Source organism: Balaenoptera musculus, chromosome 7 (assembly GCF_009873245.2).
Source record: "Balaenoptera musculus isolate JJ_BM4_2016_0621 chromosome 7, mBalMus1.pri.v3, whole genome shotgun sequence".
NCBI lineage: Eukaryota > Metazoa > Chordata > Mammalia > Artiodactyla > Balaenopteridae > Balaenoptera > Balaenoptera musculus.
In genome coordinates, this window is record NC_045791.1 from 80,295,399 (window position 1) to 80,313,541 (window position 18,143).

General features: G+C 37.9%; 1 protein-coding gene across 1 annotated transcript in view; it reads right to left on the reverse strand.

The window, feature by feature from the left end:
• Positions 1 to 18,143, reverse strand: part of ICA1L (islet cell autoantigen 1 like) — a 71,621-nt gene that overhangs the window by 27,403 nt on the left and 26,075 nt on the right. Inside the window, exons 2-8 of the mRNA XM_036856976.1 lie at positions 15,844 to 16,012; positions 13,396 to 13,468; positions 8,308 to 8,431; positions 6,949 to 7,147; positions 5,062 to 5,187; positions 3,484 to 3,582; positions 2,148 to 2,233 (exon numbers count right to left, since the gene is read on the reverse strand). Of these exons, the coding sequence (XP_036712871.1) occupies positions 2,148 to 2,233; positions 3,484 to 3,582; positions 5,062 to 5,187; positions 6,949 to 7,147; positions 8,308 to 8,431; positions 13,396 to 13,468; positions 15,844 to 16,005 (869 nt within the window). The 5' untranslated portion in view covers positions 16,006 to 16,012. The remainder of the gene's footprint in view (positions 1 to 2,147; positions 2,234 to 3,483; positions 3,583 to 5,061; positions 5,188 to 6,948; positions 7,148 to 8,307; positions 8,432 to 13,395; positions 13,469 to 15,843; positions 16,013 to 18,143) is intronic.

Genomic DNA, 18,143 nt, shown 5'->3' on the forward strand with positions numbered 1-18,143 from the left:
GGCACATTTGCCTAAAACATTCCAAACCAATACTAATTTTGGAAATTTATATCATCCATCTGGTATAATAATAAAAAAATGAGATAAAGAAATTGAACCAGATTTAGTTATTATTCCTGGGGTATAACCTTACAACTCTAGTATTGGAGGGTTTTTTAAAATAAGTCTTTTTTTTTTTTAAAGTTTAATTTTTATTTATTTATTTATTTATTTATGGCTGTGTTGGGTCTTCGCTTCTGTGCTAGGGCTTTCTCTAGTTGTGGCAAGTGGGGGCCACTCTTCATCGCGGTGCACGGGCCTCTCATTATCGCGGCCTCTCTTGTTGCAGAGCACAGGCTCCAGACGCACAGGCTCAGTAATTGTGGCTCACAGGCCTAGTTGCTCCGCGGCATGTGGGATCTTCCCAGACCAGGGCTCGAACCCATGTCCCCTGCATTGGCAGGCAGACTCTCAACCACTGCGCCACCAGGGAAGCCCCTAAAATAAGTCTTTTGGGACTTCCCTGGTGGCACAGTGGTTAAGAATCCACCTGCCAATGCAGGGGACACGGGCTCGAGCCCTGGTCCGGGAAGATCCCACATGCCGCAGAGCAACTAAGCCTGTGTGCCACAACTACTGAAGCCCGTGTGCCTAGAGCCTGTGCTCCTCAGCAAGCGAAGCCACCGCAATGAGAAGCCCACGCACTGCAGTGAAGAGTAGCCCCCATTCACCACAACTAGAGAAAGCCTGTGCACAGCAACAAAGACTCAACGCAGCCATAAATTAAAAAAAAAAAAGTCTTTAAAGACACTTAAAAAGCAATATAGTATTTATTTGCAAATAGTACAAAAATAAGCCTACAGAGCAAACAGATACTTTGATTTGGGATGAAATTTCCAACGACAGAATACATAGATGGTGTTTTAAACACTCTGAATGGAAGAGAAGGTGAAGTGTTTTGGAATCTGTTAGTTAACTCAAAAGGTAGCTTTCGGACTTCCTTGGCGGCGCAGTGGTTAAGAATTCGCCTGCCAATGCAGGGGAAACGGGTTCGATCCCTGGTCTAGGAAGATCCCACATGCCGAGGAGCAACTAAGCCCGTGCACCACAACTACTGAGCCTGTGCTCTAGAGCCTCCGAGCCACAACTACTGAAGCCCGCGTGCCTAAAGCCTGTGCTCCACAACAAGAGAAGCCACCGCAATGAGAAGCTCGCACACCGCAACAAAGAGTAGCCCCCACTCGATGCAGCTAGAGAAAGCCTGCACGCAGCAACGAAGACCCAATGCAGCCAAAAATAAGATAAATAAATAAAAATTTTTTTAAAGAAGGTAGCTTTCATAATGTTGAAGATGTATGAGAAGATTCTGAATAAAACTTTCATAAAATGTGATAATGAAAATATTTACCAATTTAATATAATTAATGTACAATTTTAAATGTCAATGTATAATGAAGTTAATACATTTAATTCATATCTATACATTTGATTGTGTAATCTACATACTAAAACATTTATATTTTTAAGTTAGTAAAAACATTTGTATTTCCCCCTAGAGAAAAGGGTGAAATACTTATATTTCAGATCCCCTTCCACTCAACAATATATGGTTGTCATTGTTTGGGCCTATTTCTGGGTTCGCTATTATACTCAGTGCAGTCTGGTTAAAATGACAAGTGGCAGTTCTGAAAGGAAAACAAAGGTAAAATGTAATTAAAGGGAAGGAAAGAGGCAACATGAAAGATGTGCACAGCAAGAGCCTCCATTTTCAGGTAACCAATCCCAGTCCCATCTGTGTTGTTTTCGAGACAGATTTTCCATAGCTTCTGTCTCACAGCTGCTGGCACCTGTCCCTTTCTTTTTCAAGCTGCCCCTTCTGGGATTCACTAGGTAGAGGCTCTTAATACAAGGCTCAGTCTCCCACACTATAGAATTTGGGTTTATCACCCAAACTGTTCTGTATTCCTATCATCAACTTTGCCTGCCATGTTAAAAATGGGGGAGGGGGGTGGTAGGTTTCAAAACAAATGTTTAACGTTAATAGGAAAAATGACAGAGAAATACGTATTCGGTAAACCAAAGAAGAAGCAACTCTTTCCAAATATATGGTACAATGGTAATGGTATCCAGGACTTCCATAACATGATTTATAACTTTTGTCTGCTTACTTATTGAGGTTTTCCGGGAGAGAACTGTCTTCTATTCGTTCTTCCTTGTGGTCTTCAGTAAGCTTGACTGGAGTGTCTTGTAGTTGCTAAGGGTAAGAAATTCAATGTTAAGTAGATGCAAAGAATCTGTTTCTCTCTTTGTGCAAACGAAAATGAGAACAAAAATTCTAAAGAACAATATAAAATAGGAAGAGTTATGAAGTAGAAAGTGTGAGATATGGGAGATGTATGCTGATGTAATTTGACCCAAGCCCTGTGTCCTTTGTCTCCTGGCAGCCTGTAGCCACTACGCACACCATGGGCCAGCCACAGGGTTCACCACTCTGTGATATGCCAAAGAAAAGGAAGACTTACACTGTGTCGCCAGCTGGTACTGCAACGTTCTAAATACAACTAAAGATTTTCAACTTCAAGTCTGAGCAGAAATTGGATATTAAATTTCCCTAAATACACAGTATGCTATACAGTAAAGCATTAACATAGAAAAAGTAAAAAACAAAACACATACACAACAACATAAAACGAATTCAAGGGCATCCACCAAAAACAGAAGATGCTATGTCAGAACCTGACTTAAAAATCCATACTAAGCCCCTGTAATATACAGTTGCAGGATATGAACCCATCACAGATATCACATCCAACTTAGGCACACTCAACATTTTCAAGCTCTACTGAAAATAAAGCAGAATGATAAGTTCAAAGGTACTGAAACCTAGCTTACCAGAACGGAAGAAATGATTAACACAGTGCTTCTCTGCTGGATAAGCCATATGCACAGAAGGTTGACAGGAAGGGTACATTTTCACGTAGGTGTTACAGAAAGAGCTGACCTAATACAGTAGTCTCTTCAGAGGCAACCACACATACATAATGACCAAAACTGGCATAATTTTTGTATCATGAATCACATCTATGACATGAGTGTAAAAGTAAAGCAAGGAGATTTTTAACTCCTAAAATTGTCAGGTGGGTAATGTGGTCATTTTTGAAAACACATTACCACTTTCCATCACTTGTTCCTCTTAAGTTTTTCCTTTCCATAACCTTTTCTCTCTTTTGTATTTTAATTTTCTTTTCACTTTCTCTTTCTTTTATTCCCCTTTCCCCCCACCCTACTAATATCTTGAGCCCACCAGCAGTATTTCCATGTATTTGCTTAGTGCTGCTGGTAGAATCTGGAATCAGGGAACTTCAGAAAAATGGCTGAAAGAGTGTAGAAAAATGTTTCCCAGAATTTGTAAAGTTGAAATTAGGCTTAGCAAAATGTAGTTTCAAAGTTATTATCCAAATGAAGTGTAATAAATCTAAGAAAAGACCATTGAAAGAAATGTACCTTGAGAGCTACAAAATCATATGGATGAAAGCCAATACAGGTCCCATGGATTTGGGACATCATTCGAGCTGTTTTCTCCCAGAATCCAAGCAGTGTCCTCTGCAGAAAAAGAAAAGGTGACACTACAGTTCTCCTTCCTCTCCTCTTTTTTCAGTGCTATTTTTCCTCACTATAGTAGATGAATAGTTGTCAAATAATAAGAAGTAGGAACTAAAATCAATTTCCAAGTTTGGGGAAACAGCAAGCACTGTAAACAGTAATTCTCCATAAGAATTGGCATTGTATCTGCATGTATGTGTGCCTATCTGTATACAGCACTGAAATGTACACTGGAGCCAGCTAGAGAGTAATTGCAGCCGAGAGAATGAAACTGGCAGATTAGAACACCGTCTGAGGAATCCAAAAGAAAAATGGTAAAAGCACCAAAATATCATATTTGCATTAGAAGTATGTAGAAATCTTTATGTTGGTAAGCATATAATACAAACCTTTATTAATTGGAGTAAAATAATTTGTACCACTAAATTTGGACTTTCATTTAGAGTTCAAGAAAGACTTGCCAAAAAAATGTGTTATCAAGCTAACTCAAGTAATTCTCCCTGCAGTGGAAGCACAGAGTCTTAACCACTGGGCCACCGGGGAAGTCCTGTCACATACTTTTATTTTCAAGTGCATCCTCTCTTGATTTCTTGAATTCCACAGTGCTGAACTGAATTAGGTAGATTCCCTAAAAGCAGCAGTGAATATCCATTTCCTTTAGTTTGTTATTGTTTTCTCATGTAAAAACACGTATTCTCCTATTTTGCCATTTACAAATACCTGATAAAATCAGTAACTGCTACCTGTTAATATCTAACTTACTCATTGTATGCTATTTATGTATGATTTGGAATAAAGTAAGCACAAATGAGACTTCTGAGATTAAAGTGGTGTGGAATGGCAGTTTGGCAGAATGAAAAGAACACAAGACCTAGAATTAGAAAACTTAAGTTTTTAAGCCCAACATTGCCATTTAATTCTCATTTAATTCTCACTTTCCTCATCCATAAAACGATAGAAAAGTGTTGCAGAGCATGGGCTCTAGGCATGTAGGCTTCAGTAGCTCTGGCATTTGGGCTCAGTAGTTGTGGCTCACGGGCTCCAGAGAGCAGGCTCCGCAGTTCGGGGCCACAGCGTATTTGCTTCAAATGAAACTGTATGTAGAACTAGTTTAAAATAGAGTAGCTCTGAATGAACCAAGGCTAATAGGCCTTGAATCCTGCCTCCTCTCCACATTCCCCTCCTCAACCCTAGACAGTCCGTAAAGTGTCTGTCTGTCTCTCCTAGGATACCAAGGGGAATAATGTGAAGCTATGGGAGTAGGCAAAGAAAGACCCTAAGGTCTTTTCCAGTCTGAAAAGACTGGAAAAGTCTTTTCCATTCATGATTCTGAATGTCATAACTCAATAAGTCAATTTCAGCAAGGTCAAAGGAATCTGATCAATTATACAGTTTTTTTGCACCCTTTAGACAACTTTTAAAAAGGAATCTCACCACTCATCTTTACTGCAAGGACATGCTGACCATGGAGGTGGGTACCTGGTAGGTAGCGAGTGAATGAGACAACATATTGCAGCGACTAGCTCCAAGTAAATCCACTTTCTGACAAACATCCATCTTTAACTTGTCAAAAGAAGCTTTGCTATTTCTCACTTGGATCTGTACCTGCAACCACAAAAGTGTTAATTATTATTGCTTATAATACAGAAATAAATATACCACACAGGTTTATGATACATGTTTTCAGACACATGAAATTATAATAAAGAAGACTAATTCCCTTTCCCTGTATTATTTCAAAATTAATGGAAAAGATTTTGGTTATTTTTAGTAACTGTAGGAGATTCTTTCCAGCAGATATCTTTATGCCGAGAAACTATGTGATGAAAGATAGAAAGTACATAGTTAAGAAAAACAAACCAAACAGATTCCAAATAAAAACAAACATCCAAAACTACTGATGGATAATATTTAGCTAAGAAATAGTAGAAGAATAAATGGAAAGAGGACATAGTAAAAGTGTTGAGAAACATTAATAATAATTCTGAATCATACAGATATATTTATAAACTTCAATACAGGCTTATTATATTTCTTACAAATGAGTCATTTATCACCAAGTAGTGTGAATACTCAACTTTAAATATACTCATTCATTCATTCGACAAATACTTATGAGGTATCTATTATGTGCCAGGCACTGTTCCAGGCACTGGGATGCTGTGGTGAACAAACAATGTTCTTCCACACCATCCCTGAGTGAGGAGGCCCAGGAAAAAAAGAAAATAAATATATAACATAATCTCAAGTCACAAAGATAATATATAAATGCAACAGAAATGGGTGACAACTTTTGATTAGATGGTCAGGGAAGCCCTTGGTGAGTTCATGCATGATGTGTGAACTGGGATAGGAAGATGATGAGCGGGCCCTGCTAAGACCCTGAGGAGAGCCTTCTAGACCCAGGGAAAAGGAAGGACAAAAGTCCTGGGTGTGGGAGGTGTTTGCAGAGCAGGAAGGAATAGGGTAGAGCCAATTCCTTCCTCAAGCATAGAAAGGGCTGGAGCACAGAAAGTAAGTACTGTACAAGACGTGGCAGCAGAGGGACCAGGGATCAGACTGTGCAGGGCTAGTTGGGTCTAGATGAGAGGTGTGGATTGTATTCTTTTTTTTTTAATTGAGGTGAAATTCACATAACATATACTTAACCGTTTTAAAACTGTACAATTCAGTGACACTAGTGCATTGACAATGTTGTGCAACCACTCCCTTGGAGTGTATTCTAATTGTCAAGGATTATAAAGGGGACAGAATAACAGGTTGCCTGAGGCCATGTGTCCAGCTACTGCCCAGGTCTGTTGGAGTAATCACTGAGGCAAAGAACTTGTAACGGCTAGTAAAAAGACTCCATCAATACTAAATATAAATATGGATTTTTATTATAGGCACTTTATGAAGGAGTGAGTGAATTTTACTATTCATGTATGGAAAATTCAGGGAATACAATTTATAATAAGGAGTTTACTTAGCAAAATATATGCTCACACATATCGTTGCTTTAACAGTTTGTGGTCAAACTATGTATTGTGGCAGAATGAAAAATTTGATAACCTTCACTTATAATTAATAATCATTTTACATGAGTTTTTACTTAAGGTTTTTTCCTGACTAATGAACTGTTTTCCTCCTGCAAACAACTCCTAAAAGTCCAGGCAGGCAACATTTAAAAGGTAGATCTATAATGCCACTCAAAGAGTAAAAAAAAAAAAAAGTGTGACAACCTTTTGTACGTTAACTGAAGATTTCCAAGCAACCAAGAATTTATAAGATAGCACATTTTCCAAAAATAGTCTGACGTTTTATACTCTTGATTAAATTACTCTGTAGAGCTTCAAGAAAACATAAAAAAGGGATGTATTTTCATACTTTTCGGAACTTTTCCATTTGCTTTAAGGTGTCTGGGTCCAGTTCCTGGGATACGTCTTTCATCCACAGCAGAGCTCCCCTATATTCTGTGCGCGCCTGCTCCATCCGATTAACTGTCATCAAGGTATCAGACACTGCCCTTTCACTGAATGTTGCTACTTCTTGCTTAAGACGAGACAGCGGAGTATACAGAGCCAATCTAATGGCAGAGAGGTAAAAATAAGAGGCATGTACATCCCATAAGCAAAATAAAACAAAAACAACCATAAAGCATAACTTGCTATTAAGATGAGTCTATAAACAGGAAATTATTAAGATGCCTAAGAAAATCAGAAAGCAAATAAGGATCATACAGTTAACTTTGAACTGTTAATAAAGATGTGTTTATCTCTCTCCCTTTTCTTGTTTTAGGAAATATCAATATATGATTTTTGCAACATTTTAGATGTTTATCCATGTATAAACAATCTGCCAAGTAAATCTGCCATTTAGAAAAGAATTCCTTGAGTAAAGAGATCCTATATTTATAAAGCATAATCCTATAAGCAGAAAGCCTTTCTTTTGACAAATTTAGGGAAAACCTGGGTATAGAAAAGCAGATAAAACGCTAGATGAAGGAATGAGGATAAAATTCTTAGCAGCTGAGGATGAGAACAAGAGAAAAAAGGATTTAAGAAACACAAGTCAAACCCAGCTCCTCTGGTCTGCTTTTGACTTAGTGGCAACAGAGGGGCTTTTATTGGCTTTCTCTTTGTCACCTCCTTAAAGGTGGACTTTTGCACTAATATGGTGTTTCAGAATAAAGCCACTTAAGTTATATATCGTCACTACAGGTCCAATAAAGTCTATTTTTATTTTTCTCTAGAAAATGCAAAGATTTTGGCTTTATTTAGTAATTGTAGGAGATTCTTTGCAGCAGGTATCTTTATGTTAAAAAGTTGTAAAATAATGAATGCAAAGTATATAATTAAGAAGACAAAATTTCCTCTGCCTAAAAAGAGGAAAAGTTCCAATGTACTCATAGATAGTATAACATCCAAAAAGTGAAAAAATATATATATATTTAAATTTTAGCCATTCTGTGCCTCTGTTACATTAAACCACTTAAGAAATTTAAGTACAGGCCTAAAGTCTATTTCTAGGAATTAAGCAACCTGTGAATGTCAATTTTTAAATAATTATTTTAAGTTCAAAATAAATAAGAGTTAGGCATCAAAACAACTATATACTGCAATATACTTCTCTTTTAACCCTCTACTGGAATGAAGAGAAACCTTTACAAATATGCAAATTTAACTACACACATCATAACTGTCATACTGACTACAAATTTAAGGATGATGCAAAACCATGACAAACCTTTGCTTGGCTGAAGAACAGAGTGCCTTGCCAGTGGCATCCATCATTTTGCCAGCCTGTGTTGTATCCCGTTCTGCTTGGAACTTTAAAAAGAGCCCTAGTTCGTTTTCTTCCTCCGATATAACTAGGGAAAAAATGACAGTATAGCTCATTGTTTCATTTCATCATTGGTTTAAAACACACACACAGGGCTTCCCTGGTGGCGCAGTGGTTGGGAGTCTGCCTGCCAGTGCAGGGGACACGGGTTCGAGCCCTGGTCTGGGAAGATCCCACATGCCGCGGAGCAACTAGGCCCGTGAGCCACAACTACTGAGCCTGCGCGTCTGGAGCCTGTGCTCCGCAACAAGAGAGGCTGCAACAGTGAGAGGCCCGCGCACAGCGATGAAGAGTGGCCCCCGCTCGCCACAACTAGAGAGAGCCCTCGCACAGAAACGAAGACCCAACACAGCCAAAAATAAATAAATAAATAAATAAAATTAAAAAAAAAAACACACACACACATACACATGACTAAAATTCTCACAGCAATAATTCTCTATACATAAGAATTACTTGGGGGTGGAAGGAGAGACCCATTTTTAAATGCAAATTCCTGGGCTTCATCTCCAGAGATTCTGATTTTACAGGTCTGAGGATCTGTTTTTTTTTTTTTAAACAAGCACTCCAGATGATTTTGATGCACTGACTCCATGGACCTCACTTCGGGGAAGACTGATCTTTAGTGAAAAAAAAAAATTCCAAAATAATAAAATAAAACAAAACCACAGATGACGCATTTTCAAACGTGCAGAGATGCATTTTAGGATCATTGCCTCTTACGAAGTATTTGGGGTTTTCTATTTATTTATTTATTTTATTTATTTATTTTTGGCTGCATTGGGTCTTCATTGCTGTGCGCAGGCTTTCTCTAGTTGCGTCAAGCGGGGGCTACTCTTCATTGCAGTGTGCGGGCTTCTCATTGCAGTGGCTTCTCTTGTTGCGGAGCACAGGCTCTAGGCACACGGGCTTCAGTAGTTGTGGCTTGTGGGCTCGAGAGTGCAGGCTCAGTAGTTGTGGTGCACGGGCTTCTCATTGCAGTGGCTTCTCTTGTTGCGGAGCACAGGCTCTAGGCACACGGGCTTCAGTAGTTGTGGCTTGGGGGCTCGAGAGCACAGGCTCAGTAGTTGTGGTGCACGGGCTTAGCTGCTCCACGGCATGTGGGATCTTCCTGGACCAGGGCTCAAACCCGTGTCCCCTGCACTGGCAGTCAGATTCTTAACCACTGCACCACCAGGGAAGCCCCTGGCTTTCTATTTAAACTTAACTTATTCTTGTCTCCCATCCTGGTTTCATTTTCCTATGCTCAGGATCTCAGACCCACAACTGTCCACGATTTCGCTCCTAAAACCCTTAAAGTTGTCATGTAGTACAATACTACTCAAAGTGTGGTCCATGGTCCAAGGCCAGTCTAGAACCATTTGCTACCAGCTTGTGACAAATATCAAAACTAAGAAACTATTTAGAAACTTTTACCAATTTGACTGTTTTATATCTATTGGGTCTAATAATAAAAAAGTGTGCCTATATTTTGCATGTCTTCTTTAATTTCATTTTTCTGAAAATTCATTTTTATTGTATTTTCAAAAGTGTCGGTTTATAACAGATTGAAAGTAAAACACAAGACAGAAAATGGCCCTTCACCACAGTTTTAGAAGCACTGATCTAGTGGAAGATGACCCTTTAATCGCAATAAGACAAACAGGTGAGGAAGCCCATAAAGTGTTCAAATTGTGAGCTTAAAGTGAAAAACAAGGACTTGCCTGGTGGCGCAGTGGTTAAGAATCCACCTGCCAATGCAGGGGACACGGGTTCGAGCCCAGGTCCGGGAAGATCCCACATGCCGCAGAGCAACAAAACCTGTGCACCACAACTACTGAGCCTGCGTTCTAGAGCCTGCGAGCCACAACTACTGAGCCTGCATTCTAGAGCCTGCGAGCCACAACTACTGAGCCCATGTGCCACAACTACTGAAGCCTGCATGCCACAACTACTGAAGTCCGCGTTCCCAGAGCCTGTGCTCCACAACAAGAGAAGTCACTGCAATGAGAAGCCCGTGCACCGCAACGAAGAGTACCTCCCACTTGCCACAACTAGAGGAAGCCCGCGCGCAGCAACGAAGAGCCAATGCAGCCAAAAAACAACTAATTAATAAATTAAAAAAGAATTCTATTTAAAAAAGTGAAAAACATGACAAATGTCATGCTTAATTTCACCCTAGTTTACTGATGGAAAAACTGAAGTTAAAAACTGAAAGGGAAGTCCCTTTTAATACCTCTGAGGCAGCAGGGGAACTCAGGCCTTCTCACTTGCTAGCTGCCCCCCCGCCTGGTCCTCCCTGTAGTGCCTACAAGGGAGGTCCTAGGAGAGCACGATGGTGTTTGGGAGAGGGTGTCTACACATTCTGTAGTATCATCTTTAATAAAACCGTGTGCTGTTTTATGAACAATTAACCTGATTAAGAGTGGATTGGATTTGAGGAATCTGGTTAATTTAATATTCTCATTACTTCAAAGATGTACAGATTACACATTTCCTTTGAATCAGAACTTCATAAAATATACCTCAATGAAAACTACTAGAAAAAAAATATTAACTTGTAGATGATCCAGAAAGCTCTCTGAGAACTTGGACTACCTCATTAACAAATATCAATTGAACATGAACCATCATTGAGCCTTATCCTTATCAATGCAGAAAGGGGAGGCGATGAAGCTGAATCTGTGCTAATTCTGTGTTGGGACCTGCTGCCAAAACCTAGAGAGACCCTACTCCTATGTGTTCTTCCCCAGCCATGTTATTCTCGTAAAGCTTTATAGTGCCGGAGGAATCTACTGCAATTGTCCGATGTTAGTCTCAACAGAAGATCTATTAATAAAACAGTATTCAAGAAATCACACAGTCATACACAATCTTGAAGAGAAAGTACATGATGAAATCTACATATGTATATCTCTTCCTTACCCTGAAATGCTCCACCAGCATGCTAAAAGATCTGGTGATTCCAGGACAAAATGCAGTATGCACAAACTTGCCAATGTTTCTTTACCTTTCTATTTCTGTCACAGGACTCCCCTGCTCCAATGATTGCAATGGCTTTTTACTGCTTGGTAAAATATTTAAGGTCCTTATCAATCTGACTCGAATCTTCCTTTGCTCTTGTATCACCCTACTAGTCCCAATTACAAACTCTTCTGTCATGCAGACTGTTCTCACTCTTTAACCTTATTCCTTGACTCCAATTCCCTTTCCTCCCACATATTCAACATCTATAAACCTTTTACGTTTTACCTCAATTCCCATCTATGGAGTTGCCTTTACCAATCACTCTAATACACAGTTATTTTTCACTCCAAGAGAATTCAGAGGTATGTCTGTATCACTATCCTGAATTCAATTACACACTATTCTTGTCTCTTATTTTGTTACAAAAAATTGTTTCTCCAACTATTGCCTTGGGAAAAGGACATAGTTTTACACATGGCAGGCACTCAAAAAATTATCATGCTATAATGGATTTCTTGCTTTAATGGGACAATATATGAACTTTGATTGTAAAATTTTGAGACCAATTTACACAGCTACACAAGAAAATCATTCATTGAGCAAATATGTATTAAGTATGGACTGTATGCTAGACATTGTTTCTAGGCTAGGAGACACAGAAATAAACAGACAAATTCCTGTCCTTAAGGACAGCATATTCTAGTGGTGGTAAGAAAAACAACAGATAAAATATACAGAATGTTGAATACTGTTAAGTTCTATTGTTAAGTAGACAGACTTATGAGAAAGAAGGGTATTTCATTTTAGATATGGGGGTCAGGGAAGGACTCACTAAAAAGATGACACTTGACCACATACCTAAAGAAGATTGGGAGCCTACTATGCAGATATGCCTACTGTGAAGGAGATTAACATGGCTCATGAGGAGATGAGATTAGAGAAGTTACAGAATCAGAGAGGTGGCCATGTCCAGTAGGGAACCGTAATTAAGGCAGGAGAAGAGATCCAAAGATTGAGTTCCAACCAGAAGAGGCCAAGAGAGGAGAGGGCTTCCCTGGTGGCACAGTGGTTAAGAATCCACCTGCCAATGCAGGGGACACGGGTTCGAGCCCTGGTCCAGGAAGATCCCACATGCCGCGGAGCAACTAAGCCCGTGCACCACAACTACTGAGCCTGTGTGCCACAACTACTGAAGCCCACGCACCTAGAGCCCGTGCTCCGCAACAAGAGAAGCCACCTCAATGAGAAGACCACGCACCGCAACAAAGAGTAGCCCCCGCTCGCCGCAACTAGAGAAAGCCCGTGCACAGCAACGAAGACCCAACACAGCCAAAAATAAAATAAAATAATTTATTAAAAAAAAAATAGAAGAGAGGAGATTCCAGCAGTGGCAGGATACCAAGAAGGAATGACCCTTAAAAAGAAATCCAGGGACGTGTGGTACCTGGAAGCCAAGCGAAGAGAGTGTCTCAAGGAGGGGGCGGATAATCAACTGTGTTAAATAATGTGACACGGACCGAGAATTGGTCCCTGGATTTATTGCTTCATGACTATGACAAGAGCAATCTGGTGGAGTGGTGGGGGTGAAAACCTGACTGGGGTGAGTACGAGAGAAAGTGGAAGGAAAGGAATGGACACTGTGCCTACAGATAATTATGTCGAAATTCCCTGTGGAAGGAGCAGAGGAATGGGATGGCAACTGCTAGAGCAAGTAGGGGTTGAGAAAGAGAGCTTTTAAATGATGGAAGCAAATCCACTTAAGACTCTGGGAAGGAAAACTAAACTCAGCAAAATGAATCTGTCAGAGGATTTGATGAACTGAGGACACTGGGGGATTTGAGAACAGGTCACTGTAAATACTCATTTTTGTCATTAGAAACTGTCCACAAAATAATTCAATAAACTACTATTTTTACATTAAATCTTTCATTTTAAAAAATGCAAATGAATATTTATTTTATTTTATTTATTTATTTTTTTTCTTTTTAAACAAATGAATATTTATTTTACACGGGAATTGTCAGATAGATATCTATGATTTCATACCATTGAGTCTCAGCTGATATTTCTCAACTATCTTCAGAAGTTCAGTGCATGTCTCTTGAATGGAGTGAAAAACCTTTGAAATATAAATTTTATTAGGACAATGTAAAGAACCATAAACAAATATAAAATACTTAAAAAGCACTTCAAAAGCAAAACATTTTCTTATAAGTATGATGTCTATTTTCCTTGACTGTGATATACTTCAGTTTTGGTTTTATTTCAGGTGTAGAAAAAGCACATTTAGATTTCCCCCATGAGGGCTGGAAAAAATGGTGATAAATACATGGGAGCTAATAAAAATTTATAACTGTGGAATTTGTCCTCCCCTCAGCTCCAAACTATCTAAATAGCAAAAAGGTAAATCTAATATAAACTACATCAAACATTGCTTACCACAGATGAAAAGAGTATAGATAGCCTTAGAAAACATTAACTAACTCGGAGTCTGACTTTTCTCCAATATTGGTCTAAGCAAAACAGGTCAGTGAGTTTACCATAAAAATTAAATAATGTGTTACAACATCAAAAATAAATTACTTTTCAATTATTTTTGTTTAGAATTTTCCATGAATATGAATCCCTTCATTATCACTGCTGCTAATAGCTAACAAAAAAATAAAATATCCAGTAGGCTCCCATTTCAAAGCAAGCAAGTGAAAATTTGAGATCAGGACACATACACGTGAGGTAACTCTTCACACATATCTATACATTTGGGTTTTCCCAGAGAAACAAGCCAGCATGGGTTTTAGGGTGCAGCCTAAAGAAGACTCACAAAGTTCTTCACTGAAGAGTTGCTATGAGACTTTAGTTCCAAAAGACCTTGGCACTGTGGTATATTAGGCCCTAATCCTTTGATTATCAAATGAACTTCCAATATCACCATTAAGCCTGAATGATCTATCTCTGACGTAGTTTTGCTGTTATTTTGACGTTTGATCAGACCAGAGGAAGACTGATAATAGACACTAAAATCTAAATGGAGGAGCAACCATCAATTTTCCACATAAGTTTAAGTATGTTTGGATTACACTTGGTATATGGATTTGGCAATTTAAAAAGCTGTTTTAAATCCATATGGAAGGGGATTAGAAAAGAATACAAAAATGATAGTTCTGTTATGATGAAGTGATTATGACTTTTTTTCCCATGGGTCCTTGAAAGATTTACATAGTATTGCTTTTCACTGTTATAATAAAAATATCTTTTTCAGTTTTAGTGAGGTATAATTTGACAAACAAAACTGTAATATATTTAAAGTGTACAACATGATAATTTAAGTATGCATACTTGTATGTATACTTGAAATGAAACTACTTCTCATTCTTAAAAAAATTAGTACAATTGTGGGAGAAAGTTCTTGGTTGATTCCAAATATTTGTCTAATGGACAAGAATTACACTGAATATAAAATGTCACCCACACATTACCTAATGATGTGAAACAATACAAAAAAATATACATCTGTGGGAATATATGTAGCAACAGTGAAGAGTTCCCCTGGTACTAAAACATATTACTTATAATAAAGTCCCTTCATTTTTTTCCACATTTGTCACTGAATCCTAAGAAGAATACTTTTCAACACAAATAGTAAAAGCTTGTTAAATAGAAGTAATTTCTATTTCCATATTTGTTAGGGCAATTACAAAAGTTTATTTTCTGTAGAATAAACTTACTTAGTAGATTAAGACCTATTTAATTAGACCTCTATTTAAAAATATTTAAGAATATTTAAGAATCCCAACAGAGTACTATATTCCAAGCATAACAGAACTCCTGCCTGGAAATGTTTGTAAAAGTTACATTAGTATATGTACATGGAATTAGCAAATCTGCATTTAAAAATCTAGATTTTTTCGTTAATGTACATGAGACCTTCCTTCTAATTAGCTTAATTTCTTAAAAGCATAAGACACATATATGTTTAAAGTTGTTTCCTGGTAATTAGTCCTTTTATTTAAAATGAAAAACAGAACCAAAAATGCATTATGACATACTTCAATTAACTCCACCCCTTAATAATAGAAACAAAAACTCCAACTTGTAAAATCCTCACTCACTATTTGATTTCAGTTAATGTATTTCGGTGAGGTATAGACTTCAGATAAAATAGTACAAAATATTATGACATGATACATAATGAGTATATGGTCCCAATTAGAAACATAATTAATTCATTAACACAGCATAAAAATTATAATACTTGTGCCAGAGAAATTACTTAGTTCATGATTTATCTAATTTATGAACACCAGTTCTGCCAATCCTCAATCTGTGAGAATTATGATCTCCTATCCAGAAGATCTGACAAATGGATACAATTATTCTATTATCAAATTTTGCATTTACCCCGATAAGTTCTTCAGTATGAAAACTTGTCATAGTCCTCCTAGTCGTCCTAGATAATAACAAGTTATATGCAGTACACAGAATCCTAAAATTTACCTCAAGTTTAGCATCCAGTTCAGCATCAGATGCCACTACGTGCTCATCCTCCTTTTTCCCGGTTGCTTTGATAAAGACCTGTTTGGTTTTCCAGTATTTCTTTTGCATTCTGCTGACTACTGACTGGTTATCTTCTGGTCTGGGTTGCCCAAAAAAATCCATGGAGTGACTACAAGAAATAACTAAAATTAAATTTCTTAAAAAATATTTTCAATAATAAATATCGATTTAGCCAATATTTAATCTAATTGAAAAACCGAAAAAGATACTAAATAGAATATTAATGTTGACAGCTAAACATGCTAATGTTTACTTTGTATGGTCTAAATTTATGTTTTAATTATAACTTGCACAAGTAACAGGCAAAAAGATTAATGATACATTAATTAGGTGACAAAGTGATAAAACTGTTATGATTTTGCAGTAAGGGCTGGAAATAATTCTATTTTGTTCGACCAATCTCTATTTGTAGACACTTATTAGTTTCTGATTTTTGCTTTTGTAATAATAATGAAAAATGAACTTGTACACACATCTTTGCATCCTGCTATCATTTCCTTAGGAAAATCTCCTACAGATTAACTGCTATGTCAGAAGAATACACATTTAATATATATCCTCAGATCAAAGATTCAGATATATACTCTTCTTTAAAAATCACTTAAAGAAATACTTTAGTATCCAATAAATTAACAAAAATAAAGATCTTAAGTATAAGGGAGATATGTTATAAAAGAAATAGAGATGAAAATTGTAACCTTTTGCAAACTTAAAAATTAATGTCTAAGTAATTGTTCTTAACATGGTTAACATGGCTACATTAAGGAAATGCAAATGTGAAAAGTGTTCATTAATGAAATGTAAAAAAAAGAAATAATAATAATAGTTTTAAAAGCCCAGACTATTCCAATAAACGGTGGGAGGTAGGAACAAAGGGAGGTACTAAAATATGTGACTCATTTCCAGGGGAATCAATAGATAACCAATGGGGCTTCCCTGGTGGCGCAGTGGTTGAGAATCTGCCTGCCAATGCAGGGGACACGGGTTTGAGCCCTGGTCTGGGAAGATCCCACATGCCGCGGAGCAACTAGGCCCGTGAGCCACAACTACTGAGCCTGCGCGTCTGGAGCCTGTGCTCCGCAACAAGAGAGGCCGCGATAGTGAGAGGCCCGCGCACCGCGATGAAGAGTGGCCCCCGCTTGCCGCAACTAGAGACAGCCCTCGCACAGAAACGAAGACCCAACACAGCCAAAAATAAATAAATAAATTAATTAATTAAAAAAGAACGTGAATTTATAAAAAAAAAAAAAAATAGATAACCAATGTATTCCTAATGTTGGTAAAGAAATAGAAGTTCACTTTCTTTTTATTTTGAAATTACTAATCAAATAAAAATAGGATGTCTAATTTCTAAGTTATTAGGAGCAAAACAAGAGAACGAGAAAAACTAGCAAAAGCAAAAGAAGACTGGAAAAACAGGAGTAAGGCAACATAACAAATAGTGTAAACTAAGATGACAGAATAATTATATTATTTAGTATAATAAATGCAAACTTCCTCTTAAATACAAAGAATCTCAAATCATAAAAAATAAAATAGTATATCCAATTATATGCTATTTGGGATCCACTTAAAACAAAACGATAAAGAATTATGGGTTAAGATATACCAGGTAGGGACTTCCCTGATGGCTCAGTGGTTAAGAATACGCCTGCCAATGCAGGGGACACGGGTTCGATCCCTGGTCCAGGAAGATCGCACATGCCATGGAGCAACTAAGCCCACGCGCCACAACTACTGAGCCTGCGCTCTAGAACCCGCAAGCCATAACTACTGAAGCCCACGAGCCACAACTACTGAAGCCTGCACACCTAGAACCCGTGCTCTGCAACAAGAGAAGCCACCGCAATGAGAAGCCTGCACACTGCAACGAAGAGTAGCCCCAGCTCACTGCAACTAGAGAAAGCCCACATGCAGCAACAAAGACCCAGCGCAGCCAAAAATAAATAAATAAAATAAATTTATATAAAAAAAGATATACCAGGTAAATATAGTAGAAAGAAAATGAAAGCAGGGATAGCCACGTTAATATCAGACAAAGTAGGTTTAAATAAAAAGCATTATATACAACAAAGACAAAATGTAAAGTCCCCAGGTGGCCACTCTTCCAGATATTTGCTGGATATTCTCCTTTGGATATCCTCCTGGATTCCTGGACAGTATAGACTAATCATCATTTAACTGCAGAACCTCTCATGTGCTATGCTGGTAACTTGGCTGGACATAATTTGGGATAGAAA